The sequence below is a fragment of the Geotrypetes seraphini genome, chromosome 4, assembly GCF_902459505.1.
Source record: "Geotrypetes seraphini chromosome 4, aGeoSer1.1, whole genome shotgun sequence".
NCBI lineage: Eukaryota > Metazoa > Chordata > Amphibia > Gymnophiona > Dermophiidae > Geotrypetes > Geotrypetes seraphini.
In genome coordinates, this window is record NC_047087.1 from 58,822,501 (window position 1) to 58,843,613 (window position 21,113).

General features: G+C 41.3%; 1 protein-coding gene across 3 annotated transcripts in view; it reads right to left on the reverse strand.

The window, feature by feature from the left end:
* AKTIP (AKT interacting protein) overlaps positions 1–21,113 on the reverse strand; it is a 72,846-nt gene that overhangs the window by 41,293 nt on the left and 10,440 nt on the right. For all 3 annotated transcript variants that reach the window (XM_033942096.1, XM_033942097.1, XM_033942098.1), the window contains exons 3-4: positions 10,082–10,183; positions 5,631–5,839 (exon numbers count right to left, since the gene is read on the reverse strand). In XM_033942096.1, the coding sequence (XP_033797987.1) occupies positions 5,631–5,839; positions 10,082–10,123 (251 nt within the window). In that variant the 5' untranslated portion in view covers positions 10,124–10,183. The remainder of the gene's footprint in view (positions 1–5,630; positions 5,840–10,081; positions 10,184–21,113) is intronic.

Consider the following 21,113-nt stretch of genomic DNA (forward strand, 5'->3'; position numbering starts at 1 on the left):
GTATTGACATTTGTTCTGTTGAAACCCTTGATTGTATATGTACAAAACTAACCCACTTTGAGAGACTGCCCCCAAATACTGTGAGCTGACCTGGAACGCTCTATGAAAATTACCCTGTGTTCAGATTCACTGAAATTTACTGAAATTCACTGAAATTTAATCTTAAACTATCATCCTGAGTTCAACTAGGCTCTAGGCATTTTGTCATTCCTAAAACATAAATTAACACAAAAGACAACCAAGAGGTGGAAGTATTTATGCAGAAACGAAAAGAGGGCCATAACATAGGTATGGTAGATCTCCTTGGCCATATTTTGGTGGCTCCAGTCATTAGAAAGAGAAAAGATTAATTTTCAGAATCATTAAGCAGTCAATAGCAAGATTCTAATTAGAAAATGGTAAAACTTACAAATATGAATCTGAATACAGCAAATCCTCTTTTCTCAGCTTCTAACTCTTTTGTAATTTATCTCTTCTCCACCCCAGTTGACAGCACGGCATGTTACTGCTTGCTGCCTTTTCTCTTGGCCCAGGTTGAATCTTTCACAATGTGCGACTCCCTTCCATCTACTCCAAATCCCCTCTGGTAATAAGCACATAGCATTTAATAACCGTGACACTCTTCTCAACTGTCTCATCTCGGTTTTTTACAGCATTTTGCAGTAATCATATTTAGGTTTCTTCCTGTTACATCACATTGTAGAAAAATACCAAAAAGGAAAAACTTTGTTTAAGAGTAAAATCAAACACATTTGTTCCTGAGAAAGCCAATCTCAAGTGTCTGCAGTCAGGCCTCAGAGCAAATCTTGAGGACAAACTTCGATGCAGACTATCATTGATGGTTTATATCTCAGATTTGGTCTGAATTTTTTATAATTTTATAGTATTATTAAATATTTATATTTGAGAATGGAGTGAAGTAGTACTTAACTTGACGGAAGATCTCCGTTTCGCCCGAGTCAATATATTACATCAGGCTTCTTCAAGAAGTTAGTCACTCTTTGTGCAACTACAACCTACACAGGGAACTCAGCACCAGTATCGAATCGCCACTACGGCGCAAAACTCAAATGCAGGAGATCTTCCGTCAAGTTAAGTACTACTTCACTCCATTCTCAAATATAAATATTTAATAATACTATAAAATTATAAAAAATTCAGACCAAATCTGAGATATAAACCATCAATGATAGTCTGCATCGAAGTTTGTCCTCAAGATTTGTTCTGAGGCCTGACTGCAGACACTTGAGATTGGCTTTCTCAGGAACAAATGTGTTTGATTTTACTCTTAAACAAAGTTTTTCCTTTTTGGTATTTTTGTATTTGATATACGACATTTGCAAGGTGGTTTTGACATCACATTGTAGGCCATCAGTCTTCCTTCACACTTTAATTGGCAGATGGTGAAAATGGCTGTTTTACGTAACTTGATGTTGAACGCGAGCAACAGTGCCAAATAACAGGCATTTGGAGATGCAGATCTCTCATAAGAGCCATAGAAATACATGTTGCTTCTGAGCAACAATGCCAAATAAAGGGTTAATTTCTTCTTTGCTCTCTTTCACTTTGCACATACCATTTCTAGAGCAGAGTTTATTATATACAAAAAATAGTGATGTGATGGGGTCCAACTGGTCAGGGCTTCACAATAAAAGGTGCAACATAGGTATAAGTTTCATTTGGCCTTGAGATGATGTCTCACCATGTTGTAGGTACTTGTGCAGAACGGATCCCTTCCCCTCATTGCCAATATGAGTTCTTTGCTCTTTGCCCATTCAAAGCAAATCCCTGATATCCAATATGGGTTGAAGGCTTCCTAATTCTTGGGGACAAGAAAGTAGTTGGAATAAAAGTATTTCAGATGGGAGGTAAAATCTTTCTAACTTTTGCCTGCAATGATGCCTGTACTCTGCAATGAGCATGGGCCACTATCGAAGCTAGCAAATGTTTTTGGCCAAGATAATTCTGTATCCATAGTGGATAAAGTTTGTGTATCCACTTGTTTTGTATCACTGTTAACGTATGTGATCTTTCCACCTACTTGGAACAGTCTAAAGCTAGGTGTGCCCCTGAAACTAGAACCATGGAAGAGCCTGTGGCTTCCTTTCTCTTAGCTTTTGGTGTAGCTGGACTCTCTTTTGCTAATTAGGTGCCAATGACTTGTATTTGAGTCCTAGCAACTTGATGAATTACAGATCTAAAAAGAAATCTGTTTGTGCTAGTCCAGTAAGGTCTGCCAGCATCATCTCCATGGTTGTTTTCAACATGTCCAGCCATCTGGTTGCAGGTTGCCCTATTCGCCTGCTTCCTTTGATCTTCCCAAACCTGATGTCCTTCTCCAGTGATCTCTATCTTTTGACAGTCATAATTTCATCATTTGGGCTTCGAGTGACATAGCCAAATTGATCTCTTCCAGAATCGAATTGTTAGTTCTTCTGGCAGTCCATGGCATACATAAAATCCTTCTCCAGCATCAAAGCTCAAATGAGTCAATCTTCTTTCCATCATGTTTTTGTAGTGTCCCACTTTCACATCCGTAATTGACCGAGAAAATAAGTGCATGGATAAGTCTGATCTTCGTTTGGAGCGTTATTTCCTTGTCTTTGAATACTTTGTCAACAGCCTTCATTGAAGAGCGACAAAGTGCTATTCTGCAGAGTATTCTTTCTATGCTAGTTGCTTCTTTGTTTATAAAATAGCCCAGGAAGTTAAAATTCTTTACAACTTCAAGCTCAAAATCTTCATTTTCCATATTCATGATCTTTGTCTTATTTATGTTGTTTTAATCCCATGTTATGACTTTTGGTTTTGACTTTTCGCAGTAGATACATCATGTCTTTGCTACTGGTGATGAGCGCAGGCTGTTTATATTTCAGTCACCAACTTTGAAACCGACGCTCTCTTCTTCTAAATTTGCTTTTCTGAAGATGGCTTCACTGTAAAGGTTGAACAGGTAAAGTGACAAGATGCATCCTTACCTGACACAACGTTTTATTGGAAACAGTGTTGCAATATTCAGTTCTCACTGCAGCATCTAGATTTTTGTAGAGGCTCTATCAGCTGAGTTGTGTGTTTAGGTATTCTCATTTGTGATAAAGTTTTCCATAGTTTATCATGATACACAGAGTTAAACTTTGCTGTAGTCAATGAAGCAAAAGTATAGGGGCTTTTGGTATTTTTTGTTCTTCTTCAAATGTCAATCTAACATTGGCAATAATGTCTCTTGGTCCTCAACCTTTTCTGAAACCAGTCTGAACTTTATGTATTTCTTGCTCAATGTATGACTGCAGCCTTCATTGTATTATTTTCAGCAATATTTTGCGAGCATGTGGAATTAATGCAATCATTGTTACAATCTTTGGTGTCGACTCTCAGAATAGATATGAACAATGATCTTCTCCAACCGGTTGGTCATGTTTATCCCTTCCAAATCTGTTGACATAGTCGAGTGAGGACCATGATAGCACCTTCTGAGCCTTTGATTAATTCAATTGGAATACAGTTAATAGGTGACTTATTTTTCGATAAAGCTTTAATAACTGCTGACTTCTTTTAAAATATCTGGCTCTTCAGCATCAGTTTCCAGTTCAATTTTCCCAATGTTATCCTCATTGCCTTTTCTTAAATACAGCAGTCCCTCAAATTTCACGGGGGTTAGGGGCCGGCTCTGACCCAACCCGCCTCCCTCCTGCGTCCCTGACCTTACCTGGTGGTCTAGCAGTGACACGGGGCAGAAGCGATCTTCCTACGCCCCTGCCTCGTGCAGAGTCATCATCAAAATGGCTCCCGTGAGCTCCAGTTGGGTCTGGTATCTTCTCTTCTCTCCTTCCTTCCCTCCTCTTCCTCCCTACCATGGTCTGGCATCTCTGTCCTCCATTTCCCTTCCTTCCCATGGAAGTCTGGCATCTTGTTCTTGTTTTTCTTCTCCATCCACGCAGTACAGCATTTCTCCGACTACTCCCCCTGCAATCCCCCCGTGACCCCACTGCATTCCCCCCCTCCATGGGATCCGATAAGGCAGCTACTCTTGCATTCTTTGGGCTGCCGGCAGCATGGGTGAAGTAAACACGCCTGTCTTCGGTGGCCTAGAAATTTTCCCTCTGCTACTGCTTCGTGCCTAAGCAGGGTCAGGAAGCAGTAGTAGAGAGAAAGCTTCAGGGCCATGGAAGTCAGCATGTTTACTTCAGTTATGCTACCGGCAGCCCAAAGAGTGAAAGTGCTGCTGCAGCAATAGATCCCACCATCCCCAGATCTACCATCTCTCCTTTTTCTCAACTACCCTTCCATCCAGCATCTCTCTTCCTTCCCCACCACTCCAGGGTCCACCATCTCTCCCCTTTCTTTTTTTAACTACCCTCCTATCCAATATCTTTATAATCCCTCTCCACACCACTCCTTGGGTCCAACTTCTCTCCCTTTCTTTTTCCTCCCTGGTATGACTGCTGGTTCCCACAATGTATCAATAAAATCAGAAGATGCCACTGATTTGGAACCCAAAGATATTAATAAAAAGGGCTTGTAATATCTTTACTAAAACTGTAGATGACTGTTTTTTCTCTTTCGCAGATTTTGCTTTTAAGCAGAGAGGGATTGAAAGTTATAAGTCATTCAGGAAGCTGAATTTTCCTTTCGTGACTCCAGTTTGTCTTCCCAGTCAAGTTGAAACAGGGAAGAGCCATCCTTGCTGTCAGTGAAGCTGGGTAAGATTTGGGGATTCTTCTTCTATATGCTTTCATTCTGCTAAGCACAGAAGAAATCGAATATGCCCAACAGATCTAATTTCAATCTGGGTTTGAGGATGACTTCTACATAGCATGTACTTTGATCTGGCTTGTGAGGTGGATGGACCAAGCAATTCTTTTAAAGGGTTTGCAGAGATTACCCCAATTGGCCTACAGAGAAATTTACTGGTAAGCATGACATTAAACTTGTAACATCATCAATATGGGAGATGGGTTAGATATCAACTCTTGCCCGACTTGCTTACAAGGAAAATATCCATTGATGGAACTATCCAAGATGGTAGGATGCAAAAACTTTGAAATCTAAGCAAAATACTCAGTGTTGAGAGTTCTCATTTGATCTTGCCTCAATATTTGGTTTTCAAGTTTCTTTGTCTATTTTCCTGAATCATGCAGTGTTAGGATAACAGATGGCTGCCTGTTATAGGTTTAGAATATTTGCAAACCTGAAATCCTCTCACATGGGCACTTGTGAGGGATCATATTACTCCACATTTAGAATTCTTACATTAAAAATCAATCCTGAAAGGCTCAGGAAGCAAAAGATTTGCGTTTTAATTTCCATATCAATCTAAAATAAAATTTGATCCAAATACCTGAAAAAAATTAATACAATATACTCATACTTGCCAGGTACTTGTGACCTGGATTAGCCACTGATGGAAACTGGATACTGGGCTTGATAGACCTCTGGTCTGTCCCAATATGGCAACTCTTCTTGTTTATATCTTATGTTTAGCTAACAATACACTTTTGGCTGCTCCATCCTTGAAAGAAGCATTTTTCATCACTGGTGCAGTCAACTGTCACTGAATACTGATCCGTTAATTGCTTCCTAGTTTAAGGCAAACACAAAAATCAGTTAAGATAACAAACATAAGGACCTACAATTCTGCAAGGAGTGAATATTCCAAGTAGAAAGGCCCATAAGATGCATGGGTTCCATTTGTAGACTGTACTGAAGGCACAGGAGACACAGGCTTTGTTATTGGCACAACATTTTTTGGAATAGAAGGAAGCTGTTTCTTGGCAGATGCTGTACGTGGAGGACTTGCTTTCACTTCACCAGTCACATTCTTATCTTCACTGTCAGACCTCTAGCAAGAACATTAAAAAACAGAAAGTGATCATTCATAATAGGCTGAAAAAGAAACCTATTTACATTATCAAAGGACTACTGCTATATTCCAAGCATATGCATCTTTATAAGAGAGGTCGCCAGTACCATCTCAGGATACAACAGAAGAGTAAGCAAGGTCAGTAAATATTCTTTCCAGACTGCTTTACACATCAGACAACTTAACCATACCAAGCCTGCATTGAAAGCAGCAATACACAAAGCCATACAAGACTCAAATATTCAGAATTATACATTCACTGGTAGCTGGTGAACATATAACTATGCTCTCCATGGATTTTCAAGCAATATACAGATATCATTACTATACTAATAATATTGAGCCAAGGAACCAGAGGAGGGTGCAGTCAAAAACTTACCTAAACAGTGGTGATATTCAGCCTCTATCTAAAAGAAGTTATCTGGCTGATAATCAAAGCAATTAAGTAGGCAGAAGCCTTTCCTGCCCGCTTAAATCATCTATAACCACCTATCCCCCCCCAATATTCTGTGGCAGTAAAGCAGGTAGAGCCACTGAGTAATTGGCCCCAGAAAAAGACGGCAGGTGGCACAAGGGGTAGCATTAAGGAGAAGCCAGGTGTTATGCAGGTTCTGGTTGATAGCCATGTGGGCCCTGGCACTGAATAAGTGGTTTAATTTAGGACAGTTTTTGGACCCTGCAACAAGCAGCCAGTACACACATAACTCTGTTTTTCCTTTAAAGTTCCTCACCTTGATCTCCTCCTAGGCCTCCAAAAAAGCCTCTCCTCCAGTCGTATACAAAAGCTATCCCCTTACCCACCACAGAATGACATAGGGACAATTTAGCAACATAGTAAATGATGGCAGATAAAAACCCAAATGATCCATATCAAGTCTGCCCAACCGTACATGCTCTATAAATTAATGATTTAAATTGTTCTTTTTCTTAGATATTTCTGGGCCAGAAACCCAGAGCTCTGCCCGGTACTGGGCTTAGGTTCCATCTACTGAAGTCTCCATCAAAGCTTATTCCAGCCCATCTAAACCATCCCCAGCTCATCCTCAACGGAATGGCCATATACTGTACAGGACATAGACCATGTATGTAAGTCTGTCCAGTACTGGCCTTAGTTCTTCAATATATACCCATTATTTTCTGATTAGAGATCCTCTGTGTTCATCTCATGCTTATTTATCCCTGTTCCTGCAAGATCTCAATATCCCTGTCCCAACCCCGCAAGTTCTTTTCCTGTCCTATTCCTGCAAGCTCCGCCTTATATGGGGAGGGGGCGCTACCTACATCTCAGGGGTTGAGGGGACTTTCTGTACCAAAATTAGTTATGTGGGTCCCAGCCGATATTCAGCAGGGGCGCCGCTTTTTTTTTTTTTTAAAGTAAGTGTCGTATGTAGGTCCTGCTCTAGTGGCCAGCTCAGACAAAATTCCTGTATTCAGTGCTGGTGCACGTACATGGCCCGACACTGAATACTGGGGCTAATATAGCCAGTGATAGTCGCAATAAAAAAAACAAACAAAAACAAAGCAGAACACTCCCCCCCAAAAAAAAAAAATTAAAAAAAGCACCGACTGTTACCGGCTAAATATCAAAGGGTGTATATTTACCTTAGATCTCCTGCATAGAAGGCCTAAGCTAAACATAATGTGGCAGTCACTTCATTCTTTGACCTTTTCCTATCGTGTGTCCCGGATGACGGGACATTCCAAAAATGACAGACAGTGGATAAACAGTCTGTATGAACTAATAAAGAGCCAGGAACACAAAATATTTGAATTTACAGACTTATGACTTATTTACATTATGTTTACAATAGCCGTAAATGATAACGGTGAACAATACAAAAACTTTGCTAAAATAATTACGATTGGAACCAGCGTAATGTAAAATTTATTACGATAGGAAAAGGTTAATACCACTGATTGTACTCGCAGTGGTGTTAAATATGCATATTAAACACCGACACCAAATCTTGAAATTAAAGTGGTAATCGTTGCTGCTGAAAATTGACATAGTTTTGTATTTGAGTATGCAAGATTGCCTGGTGAATAACAATACTGTGCACACCACACAAGCCACGTAAAGACTGGCATGGATAATACCATAATTAAAGGATGCTCTCAGCGTGAGCAAGCAGCAACAGGAGACAAGCTCCAACGCTTCACAGATCAGGTAGAGGTAAAATACCCCCACCCGCACACCATCACTGAGCACCCTAAGTGTGCAATAAATCAAGATGAAAAAATTCACAAATCAAAACGAGTGAATCAACTAAGGTGAATAACAGGTGAAACCTGAGCGGCCCCTAAATGAACCCTACCAGCCAAAACCCAGCACAAGGTCAAACAGCAAAAAAAGATAAACTTAGCTGAAAAATAAGGCAAGAACACATCTCTGAGGCATAAAATTGAAGCGCCTCAGGATACCAGGTTCAACCAGGCTGGTTTCGGGGACAAACCCTTCTTCAGGAACCCATGAACACCACTGAGAAAAGTGGGGTCGGCTGGAGGGCGGGGCAGCCGGAGAGGAACGCACTCACGCTAAAAAGCAGATAGCAAGCAACGTCATACAAACATCCACCAATCACACATACACACATACACACACACACGCATACACCAAACGTAACCTAAAAGGCACTAAGGAGAGGGAAGGAGAGGGCCGCTCAGGTTTCACCTGTTATTCACCTTAGTTGATTCACTCGTTTTGATTTGTGAATTTTCTCATCTTGATTTATTGCACACTTAGGGTGCTCAGTGATGGTGTGCGGGTGGGGGTATTGTACCTCTACCTGATCTGTGAAGCGTTGGAGCTTGTCTCCCGTCGCTGCTTGCTTATGCTGAGAGCACCCTTTAATTATGGTATTATCCATGCCAGTCTTTACGTGGCTTGTGTGGTGTGCACAGTTTTGACTCTGAGCGCCCCCTTGGTGAATCTGTTTTGACTATTTCTGCCTTTTTTGTTGTAACTAGTTTAGGTTGTGGCAGTTTTTCTTGGAGTGTGTTCCGTGGTGAATAACAATGACAACGCCATGGAATATCCAGCTTGATACCTCATCTCTTCCATAGCTATAGTATAAAGGAAAACGTTGGGTTACCTAGCTAAAATTTAGTTGTCAAATTCTCATTACTTATGCTCAGTGTTTAAAAACAAGTATAGTTTCATGTCAGCTTACAGCAAGTTGATACTTTGAGAGTAAATTTATAATAGTCTGTCTAATTTTATGGCAGGAAAGCAATTATTTCTTTCTTATTAAATAAAGATACAAAAAGGTGCTCAGATGTCTTTATACTAGTAAAAATCCTGCTTAAATCACTCCTTGACTGAAGGTAGTGGTGCTCGACAGTAGGTATAAATTTTTGGATGGAGGTGTCATTTATATGTGCAAGAGTATCCACTTGTTTGCACTATGGAAACTTTTAGGAGTGACCTAAATTTATAAAGAGCCCACTTATACGAATAAAACAGTGTTTTATACACCAAGAAAATTATTTATAAAACATTGCCTTCCAGGGCTATTGAATTAAAAGAAATTTTGGGGTTATTGGACTTGGAGTCTGTGAAAATGGTCTGACTCCTAATAGAGTTAAATTGTATATTATGCAAATATTATAATGCTTAAATTTCTTATTTCAAAGATAATAATTTGATTAACCCATTTTTTCAGGATATATTTTACTTTTAGAATATATTTTGATATCAAGTTCTTTGTTGACTACATTTCCTATACAGATATCTAAATAAAGGAATCAGAGTTGGAATCGAAGGTTTTATGTACCAACTCCACAGCCCTGTTACCTTCTCCATGATCACCTGCACGTGTATGAGTTGGAGTACAAGGTTGCATGGAGAAAAAAGGGATATCATCAGGATTATCAGCCTGCTCACCCCTAGATCCTGCCTGTGGTGCCAGTGTCAGATGGACACAGCAAACACATAAGGGCTATTAAAAAAAGTACCGAATATGACAGTGGTTCTCAACCACACTCTGGAGGCGTACCTAACCAGTTGGGTTATCAGGGCTACCATAAAGTATATGCACAGGCAATCTGCAAGTGCTGGAGACACAGTATATGAAAAACCTCTTGTATATTCATTGAAATAACTCTGAAAACCCAATTACCTCCAGGAGAGAGCTAAGAAGAATTGGAATATGGCTCCACATTTTAATACGATACAATTGTCAGTATCAAATTAAACATAAAGGTAAAAAGACTGAAGTCTACCTTGCGGCCAGAACTTGTAGACATGCTCCAGAAAGAGTTCATAACCTGCACTCCAAACGAAGGATTGCAATCTCTCCCAGCTCTTGGGACTGACCAGCTTCTCTAACATTATAAAAGAAAATTAAGGTACATTTCAGAATGTATCATTTCTCTCTCTCCATCCACCTCCCCCTGCCTTTAAGTTCAAAGTGTTTGCAATGTCTGGCAGCATTGTAAAAATTCAAAGGCATAAATAAAGTAGTGTGGTTGCCATTTTAATCCATTTGAAAGCACAGAAATAAAGGCGAGTTTTAATATTAGCTTTTGGAAACTAAATAACTTTCTTAAAATCAGGACAGAATGAATAAACATGAAAAAAAAAATGAAATTTGGACTTGCCTGCTAATTTCTGTTCCCTGAATTCTGCTAGAGCCAGATACCATATATACTCAAACATTAATTGAAATTTTTGGGCCAAAAAATGACTCAAAAATGAGAGTCTCCGTTTATATTAAAGTGCTGCAAGTGGATTGGCAGTGTCTGTACCAAGTTCTGTGGATGTCATCCATGTGTGAGATTATGCCTGCTTGTCCTTGGAGAATAGAAGAGACAAACATACAAGAAAAACGCAATATGGGGTCCTATTAAGCTGCAGTAAGCACTAATACCGCAGCTTAAAGTGCCTTACCTGAGGCAATGGGGAAATAGGTGACTTTGACCTGGACACAGGGGCAAAACATCGATCCAGAACGTCAGCCACGGCACTGAACTTCAGAAAAGGGAATTACAAAGGGATAAGACTCATGGTGGAGGAAGAAGATTAAGAAGAGGATAAGCACTGTAAAAACACTAGAGCAAGCATGGTCCCTTTTTAAAGACACGGTCACCGAGGTGCAAAATCCATATATACCATGTATCACCAAGGAATCCAAAAGGAAAAAGAACAAGGAACCGGTGTAGCTCACTGTAGCTGTGAAGGAAGCGATCGGACATGAGAAGACTTCGTTTAAGGAATGGAAAAGGTAATAAAAAAACGGACAAAAACTGGAAAAAGCACAAACAACATCAAAGCAGGTGCCACAAGGCAGTAAGAAGGGCCAAAAGAGATTGAGGAAAAAATAGCCAGGGAGGCGAAAAACTTCAAGCCGTTTTTTCAATATATTAAGGAGAAACGACCTGCGAAGGAAGCGGTGGGGCCGTTGGATGACCATGGAATAAAGGGAGTGCCATCACCGACAAACTGAACACATTTTTTTGCATCTGTATTTACCAAAGCGGATAAATACAACATAAAGAAGGCTGATAGGCTATATGCAGGAAATGAGGACAGGAAACCGACAGGGTTGACGATCAGTCTAGAAGAGGTATACAGGCAGATTGATAGGCTTAAAAATGACAAATCCCCGGGATCGGATGGCATCCATACAAGAGTAATCAATGAACTGAAAGGGGCTATAGCTGACCTGCTTCTTCAACTAATAGCCAATCTGTGGATCAAATCGGGAAGGATTCCGGAAGACTGGAAAGTGGCGAATGGCACGCCGATCTTCAAGAACGGTTGGAGGGGAGATCCAGGAAACTATAGACCAGTGAGTCTGACCTCAGTACCGGGAAAGATGGTAGAGGCGCTGATAAAGGACCACATCATTGATCACCTTGACGGACATGATCTGATGACCAGCCAGAATGGCTTCAGCAAAGGAAGATCTTGCTTGACGAACTTGCTACACTTCTTTGAGGGAATAAACAGACAGATAGACAAGGGTGACCCGGTTGACATTGAATATCTGGATTTTCAAAAGGCATTCGACAAGGTCCCACATGAGTGACTGCTTTGAAAAATTGCGAGCCATGGAATCGAGGGTAAAATACCCATGTGGATTAAAAACTGGTTGGCAGATAGGAAACAGAGAGTGGGGGTAAATAGACAATACTTGGACTGGAAAAGCATCATGAGTGGAGTGCAGCAGGGTTCGGTGCTTGGACCCATGCTCTTCAACATATTTAAAAGCAACTTGGAAATTGGTACGATGGGCGAAGTGCTTAAATTTCCAGATGATACGAAGTCATTCAGAATAGTGAAGACGCAAAAGGATTGAGAAGACCTGCAACGCGACATAAACACGCTCGAGAAATGGGCTGCGACATGGCAAATGAGGTTTAACGTGGATAAGTGTAAGGTGATGCATGTCGGTAGCAAATATCTTATACACGAATACAGGATTTCTGGTGCGGAACTCTGAGAGACCCCCCAGGAAAGAGACTTGGGAGTACTGGTCGACAAATCAATGAAGCCGTCTGCGCAATGCACTTAGGCTGCGAAAAGGGCTAACAGAATGCTAGGAATGATTAAGAAGGGGGATCATGAGCAGATCGGAGAAGGTTATCATGCTGCTGTACCGGGCCTTGGTATGCCCCCACCTGGAATACTGCGTCCAACACAGTACATGAAGAAGGACACGGTACTGCAGAAAAGGGTCCAGAGAAGAGCGACTAAAATGGTTAAGGGGCTGGAGGAGTTGCCATACAGTGAGAGATTAGAGAAACTAGGCCTCTTCTCCCTTGAAAAGAGGAGACTGAGAGGGGACATGATCGAAACATTCATGATAATGAAGGGAACAGACTTAGTAGATAGAGACAGGTTGTTCACCCTCTCCAAGGTAGAGAAAACAAGAGGGCACTCTCTAAAGCTAAAAGGGGATAGATTATGTACAAATGTAAGGAGTTCTTCTTCACCCAGAGAGTGGTGGAAAACTGGAACGGTCTTTTGGAGGCTGTTATAGAGGAAAACACCCTCCAGGGATTCAAGACAAAGTTAGACAAGTTCCTGCTGAACCAAAAAGTATGCAGGTAAGGCTAGACTCAGTCAGGGCCGCTGCGGGAGCGGACTGCTGGGCACGATGGACCACTGGTCTGACCCAGCAGCAGCAATTCTTATGTTCTCTACTGCATAATCACTCAACTTGCAAGCCCAGCATAGCTGATCGGGGATAACTTCACCTGCCGCAATCAGTTTATAGCTGCTGCAGCCTGACTTTAGGATCTTGCGGCGGCAAAGGCGGCTTTCCAGGCCTATATTTCAGCCACCTATCTTGTCATGAATTGTGGCTAGGTAGCCACTTTAGCCCGCCTAATGCTACTTCTGGCGTTGGCCATGCCTACTTTGATATTCCACGGCCTAAACTGACCACCTAGCCACGATGCCAGCAGCCTTTTATTTAGATGTTGTTTTTTGCAGTTTCTGATGGTGTTTTTCAATTAACTTAAGCATCGGCAGGGCACCTATCGACGCCCAAGTTTAGACGCTGGTTATAGAATTTCCCTGTTGCTGCCTACAAAATGGGTGATGAAAATTGCACACACAGTAGTTTTACAAAACAGCTATATGCAAATGGCAACATTAGTGCATGGACATTAATTCAAAAAATGAAAAAAAAAAAAAAAATTGGTCTTAGCTTGCAGAAAAGACATACTTATGGGCCAATGCTTCGTAAAAGGACACTATGAAATTGTGGCACAATAATTATTTTCATGTTTATGAATCTCAAAAGGACCATGGTATAATATCAAGTCAACATATGCGGCATAATCCTGCTGCTATGGCCTTGATTTAAAAAAAAATAATAATAATAATTATTGGTTCATATTGTAATGAATTCCAGTATTTCTTAATTCAGTCCATTGGTACCATTTATTTATCTCATTTTAAAAAATATTAGAACACAAATTAAGAAGCTTTTAAGAAGCTCATAGAATTCCTATGAGCATCGGAGCTTTTACCACTGTGGCCTGCGATACAAAAACCCTAATGTGGCTTCATAAAAGGGAGGGGGTGGGGAAAATTAACAAAATTCTAGACAATCCTTCAAATTGTGTAATTGAGAAATTTGCATACAGTGGAGGTAGCATACATACAGATCCCTTTTGTGCATTTTCATTAGGGATGTTCTGGGACTGGAAGTAAATATTGCTGCTCAAGCACAACACCATCGGGACAGGCAGTCCCGGAGCAGACCGAGCCCCAGTCAGTTGGAGAAGGGTCCTTGTTGGGCTCTTAATTGCCAGGAAGCCATGGAGGAGATTTGCCGCCAGTGCTGCTCAAGCACAACACCATCGGGACAGGCAGTCCCGCAGCAGACCGAGCCCCAGTCAGCTGGAGAAGGGTCCTTGTTGGGCTCTTAATTGCCGGGAAGCTGCAGAGGAGAATTGCCGCCAGTACTGCGAAAGCACAACACCATTGGGGCAGGCAGTCCCGCAGCAGACCGAGCCCCTGTCAGCTGGAGAAGGGTCCTTGTTGGGCTCTTAATTACCGGGAAGTCGCAGTACGCGGCCCGTGGTCGCAAGCCGCGGGTTGCGAGTCCGAAGGGGCATGGCCAAAGGGGCAGGACATGCCCCTTTTGAGCCCCTTCGGAGCCCAAGAGAAGCAGGGAGCAGGTTACTATCTATCCCTAACACTATAGGTAAAAGGAAGGCCAAAGTTATTTCATTTACCTCAACGACAGGCCCGATGGATCATCATCTTTTGGTCCCTGTTTTACCACATGTGGAAGAGCAGGTAACTTTAGATATACAAACTGCCTCATTATCATCAGGGGAACCGTCACCACCTCCTCATCCATCACATCTTGTTGGGGAAGCAGAGACTACCCCCCCTACAGGAGGGAGCAGTCTCGTCCCCACAATTATCTATGCTTTCTGGACAATCTTTATTGGAAGCAAAGGGCCAGACTCTAATGTTCTCCCTAAAGATAAAATTATCACTCTAAACAATGTATGGCTAAGTGTTAATAGAATTGAGTCTTCATTACAGAAAACCGTTTTGAACTTATGTCAATTCTCATCTGATATTACTGTAAAAATTAATGAGCATGAAGGTAAATTAGGAGAAATAGCTAATAAGTTAGAAAAACTAGATCAAGCTGCGAGTACTTTACAGGTTAACGCTACTTCTAATAGTATGATGATTCATGCTAAAATAGAGAAACTGGAGAATTCATTAAGAGTTAAGAACCTTCGTTTATTAAATTTTCCCATCACACATTATCTTTTTCCATTAGAACTCTTGAGAATGTATATGAGGGAGATATTGCAGTATTCTAATGTGGAAGCTTTTGAGCCGGATAACCTCTACTACATTCCAAGAGTAGCTAAGGAAATAGCAGAAGGAGGTGAAATGGACAAAATAGTTTCACCTGATAATTTGAATGTATCACAGTTTCTTTTATCTTCTAAAGACATAATAGATATAACGGGCAAAATTCTCGGTGGCCTTTAAGACAGAGTTAGAGAAACAGGCTATTCTAAAGCTATATTTGTGAAAAAGCATGACCTTTTTTGTGGCCAACGGGTAACCATTTTTCATGATGTCTCTAGACAGACTTAATTTAAAAGGAGGCAGTTTCTACTGCTAAAGCCGAAGGTTTTGGCGATTGGAGCTACCTTCTTTTTAAAATTTCTATGTAAATACCTTATCTCATATGGAAGTGACAAATTTGTGTTTTTTGACCCAGCCCAGTTGGAGGACTTTATTAAGGATAAGCCTTTGTTGAAAGTTTAACTTCTATTTTATTTTTAGTTTAGGAGGGTATTGAGTGGCATAGTAAAGTAAGCCACAATTATGCCTGTCAATGATGGTAATGTATAAATGATTTAATTTAATTTCCTAGACTTGGACTGGTGACCATTATAATGTGGACTAGATCATTGATGACTAATTTCTTTATACTCATTTAATGCATTTTATATGCTGAATTTACGTAATGCTGTTGATATTCATGAATATTTGTTATTTAATTGTAATGAATAATGATTAATAAAGAAAAAAATATAAAATATTGCTGCTTTAACTCTATCTGTGTCCTTAATTGGATATTATTTTTTAGAAAATGACATTTCAGGAGAATGGCAAAGGTATCAAAGCCCAAAGTACATATTTAGTCTTCAGTCACACTTGCTATTAAGGTCTACCACTTTTATTTTGTTCTAAAGGTTGATGGTGTGATGTAGTGTGATTAGTAAGGCCAGTATAAGAGATTCCTATCAAGCTTTCTCCTGAAGTACCGTGTTTTTCCAAAATAAGACAGTGTCATATTAATTTTGGGCCCAAAAAACAAACTAGGTCTTTCAGGGCAGGGCTTATTTTTTTCATTTACGTGATCATTTCTCCCTTCCTCTCCTTCACCCCAATTTTTCCTCTTTCCTTTCTCTCCCCCACATGTGCAGCATCTTTCCTCCCATCTCACATATCCCCTTGCACTTTCCCTCTGCAGCATCTTCCTATCCCTCCCTCCTATCCCCCTGTGCAGCAGAACCCTTGCCCAACTTCTATCCTTCCCTCCCTCCCATCCCTCATGCAGAACCCTTGCCCAGCTTCTATCCTTCCCTCCCTCCCATCCCTTGTGCAGTAGTACCCTTGAGCACTCCTCCCTGCCCACCCTGTGCAGCTGAACCCCCACTGACCTTCCATCCTTCCCTCCCATCCGAACCCTGCCGACTGCGAGCCCTACATACCTCCCTCCAGAGCAGCGTTGGGCCAGCAGTACTCTAAGCAGGCTGCTTCTCGGCCTTCTCGGCGAGGAATTCCCTCTGCCGCATCACTGATGATATCATCAGTAACGCAGCACACAGAAAGCCCCAGCAAGAAGACCACAAAGCAACCTTAGATTGCTGCTGGCCCACAGAAGGCTCTGGCAAGAAGGCCACAAAGCAGCCTCTTTAGAGTGCTGCTGGTCCGACGTTGCTCTTAAGGGAGGTATGTGGGGCTCACGGTCAGCAGGGTTCGGATGGGAGGAAGGATGGAGGGTCAGCAGGGGTTTGGCTGCGTGGCGGGGTGGTAAGGTGGGGGGGTAGCTCCGCTGCCAGCGAATCCATGACTAGGGCTTAAAATCATGCTAGGGCTTATTTTCAGGGTAGGTCTTATTTTCAGGGAAACACGGTACTATGAGTCCTTCAAAAAGAGCAGGTGTCAATTTGTTTTCAGACTAGGTTTTATTTGTAAATAATGAATTGAATAAAGTTTAGATATATGAATTGGGAGTTGGCTTAATAAAGAGAATGAAATTGCTTGGTAACAAACTGTGTCAAAAAGTCTAACCTGCATTTATTTTGAAAGACTACATAACTGAACCAAACAGAACAAAGCTTTAGTCCAAAAAACGTAAGGCATGGAAAATCCATAACATGTTTTGAGGCATGTTTGAGAGCCAAGTGTAAAGACGGGTTAGGCACTGTGAATGTATGCGGTCATCACAGTAGTCCAATGTAATGTGACTGGCACTCACTGTTCTATAAATTGCTTTTCATTCCAAGTGCCCTTCTATAGAAGCTTTGTTTAAAAAATAGCTGTAAATGATAGAAACTCAACAAACAGTAAATGATTGTTTCAAGGTGTCTTTAGTATGAATGAGAAAACAATAAAGTATTTAGAGGTGGAGCATAAGAAATGCATCTACATAAACATGCACATAACACAAACAAACAAAAGCTCATCATGCTTTTTTTTAATTCTACCTCTTTGCCAGAATTGTCTGTCCATGCTGTGTGGTTTTTATATTTAAGTCTCTGATCTCTAGTGTCTCTCTTCCAGACTAGAATGTCTCATAGATATGCTTCTGTCTGCCAAGTGTTCTGCTGAAAAGCTTTCTGAGATGGGTGTTGCCCAGTCATAACTAAGAATCGCTGAGATTTTTTTCTTGGAAGGCTTCATCCTGGAACTCTCCTGAACCCTTTGAATGCCAACGGTTGCTACTTCATTCCAAGCAGAAATGGCTTATGTGAATATTTGCTTCCTTATTTTACAGACAAATGTAATACATGGTGCATTACTCTGAGACAGACTATAGCTGATTGATAGCTATTTAGATACTTTATGCTAGCCTCTAAGAAAATCCTTCTGACACTTTTATCATGTACTTGAGTTATTCAGCAGCATCTCAAGATTAAACTTCCTTCAAATCAACAGCACCTAAAAGCATATGGTACAATATGAAATTAGGGTATGTCAATTTTAGAGGTAGATCTTTATTTTTTTAAACTTTACAAACTACTAGTGATCAATTTATTCAGTTTTGCATTTTGAATCTAAAGCGTTATTCCACATCAAGTGGACCAATTTTGAAAATTGTCCATGCTCAGCCTCCTCCAAATTGAATAAAAATTGTGTGTGGATATTCACTAGGGTCTTAAACTAAATCATGCAAACAATTTTGGGCTGGATCTCTATTGGTTCGAGATTTACAGGCAGCTGAATGGAGGTCACCTTCAGAGTGCCACGTTCCACAAAACAGCCACTTTGTCCAGGAACTGTAGTCCAACAAAACCTGTCAGGAGACTGGAATTTTTTTTTTTAATTAGTACAACCCCTGGTATTAAGTTCCTTTGCAGAGCTTGGAACCTAACATGAGCTTGCCTCTCTCTTTATGGGCTAGCAAACTTTATGGACAATGTTACAATAAGAAATTTAAGGCTTACTTTGATACTGGACCAGTAGTCATGGCCTATGATGTTTGTCTAGGATTTATACTAGGAGGCTTTACAGTCAACTGGAAGTAAAGATATATTCAGGTGCCTATCTTGGCTGAATTTAGGCACGATTCTGCAATTGATGCTGTCGTGTTAGCTTTTAGTTGTGGTCTTCTTTTGATGGAAATACGAGCTCCTATTTCCCTCAAAAGAAGACCACAATTAAAAGCTAAGTACCCTTGAAATATGCTAGAAGGGTTGTTAAATAAAAATTTAAAAATAAAGTTTGTGAGTAAAAATTGATAACGGCTCCAGTGAGGAGGTAGTACATAAAGCCTAGGGCTGTGAAAGCTTTTGAGCCCAGGTGGTGCTTCTGAGGAGCTGGGGATTATATATTGGAGGTGAGGAGTTTGAGATATTTACTGAGCTTGATATATATCTTGGTGAGTTTGAATGGCGATCTTCACAAGAACATTTATATATAAAAATTGAGTGCCGTTTGGATATATTCTCTACCCTGTTTCTGCTACAAATCCATCCTTGGCTCGGCCCCCCTTTACTTAGTACCCCATTTTATCCTAGACCGCCCATCCAAACTCACATGTAGAACCCACCTGTTTAGCTACCCTACCCTAAGGACCTGCCGTTACAAAAGATATCTAAATAGAACTCTTGCCTTCCAAGCAGGTCATCACAATAACTGGCTGGCCCACATCATCTCACGCACTTCATCTAATCTAATCTAATCTAAACCTTAAGTTTATACACCGCATCATCTCCATGAGAATGGAGCTCGACACGATTTACAAGAACTTAAAATAGTGGGTAGAGAAGAAGAAAAAGGATTACATGAACTTATGTGTAGAAGGGGGGAGAGAAAGGGGGGAAGGATAGAGCTACAATTTGCTGAAAAGCCAGGTTTTCAGTTGTTTGCGGAATAACTGAAGGGAGCTCAGGTTCCGCAGCGGGGTGGTGAGGTCGTTCCAAAGACCTGTGATTTTGAAGAGAAGGGATTTTCCCAGTTTGCCTGAATAGTGGATGCCGCGTGGAGAGGGGAAGACTAGTTTAAGCCTTTGGGCAGTTCTGGAGGAGGTGAAAGACAGTGGGATAAGAGGAGGCAGGATTCCGTGAATGATCTTGAAAGCCAGGCAGGAACATTTGAAATGGATTCTGGAGATTATTGGGAGCCAATGAAGTTTGGCAAGGAGTGGGGAGGCATGGTCAGACTTGCGTTTTGAGAAGATCAGTTTGGCTGCTGTATTCTGGATTAGCTGGAGTCTTAGAATACTTTTTTTTGATAGATTTAAGTAGATGGCGTTGCAGTAATCTAGTTTGGAGAAGATGATGGATTGGACAAGGATGGCAAAGTGTTGTTGGCTGAAGTAGGATCTAGCTTTCCTCAGCATGTGAAGGCTGAAAAAGCATGATTTTGCCAAGGAGTTGAGGTGGTCATTGAGGGAGAGAGAGGAATCGATAGTGATACCAAGGACCTTGCATGAGAACTCAAGCTGTAGTGTATCGCCTGTGGGTAGTGTGAAAAGTGTGGGCAGGTGTTCGAATTTTGGGCCGAGCCAGAGTAGTTTTGTTTTAGATTCATTTAGTTTCATCTGTACCGAGAGGGACCAGGCACAGAGTCTCATTATGCAAGCTGTAATGTTTTCGTGGAGGTTGGTGAGGTTCTGGTCAGTCTCAAGGAGGACAAGGATGTCATCTGCATAAGTGTAGATTGTTTCCAGGGGGGATAGTTGAAAGAGTTTCAGGGAGGACATGTAGATGTTAAAGAGAATAGGGGAAAGGGGTGATCCTTGAGGGACACCGCAAGATGGAGTCCAAGGAGTGGACATGGTGTCATTTGTGTTGACGGTATAGGAACGGGAGCGTAAGAAGTTTGAGAACCACATTAGGATGGTGGAGTCGATTCCAATCTCGGAAAGTTGGTAAAGTAGTATGTCGTGATGGACGACATCAAAAGCAGCGGAAAGATCGAATTGTAGTAGGACAGCGAATTTGTTACGTGAGTGTAGTTGTTGTACCTTTGAAATTAGGGAAACTAGGAGGGATTCAGTGCTAAAGCAGGGTCTGAAGCCATGTTGGTAGGGGTGAAGAATGGAGAATCTCTCGAGATAGGAGGAGAGCTGGGTAGCAACTATGGTTTCTAGAAGTTTGGTAAGTAGAGGAATATTTGCTATGGGACGGTAGTTTGATGGTAGGGAGGGGTCAAGATCGGCTTTTTTCAGAATAGGTGACAAGGCAATGTGGCCCATTTTTGTGGACAACAAGCCTGATAGTAGAGCAGAGTTAATGAGTCTCGTAAGGGAGGAGATGGCCTGTGCAGGAATGTTTTCATAAAGGTGGGATGGGAAAGGATCTAAGATGCATTTGCAGGATTTCAGTCTGAGGCAGAGTTTAGAGATCTGGGGTTCAGATATGGGTTCAAATGTCGTCCAGGATCTATCCGCTGGGATAGGATTTGAGTCATTGGGAGGAAGAGAATTGTAAGAGACTGCTGAGGGGAAAGAGCTCCTTATGGTGGAAATCTTTTCATTGAAAAATTTGGCTAAGTCGTTTGCGGAAGGAGGGGAGAGGGGAAGAG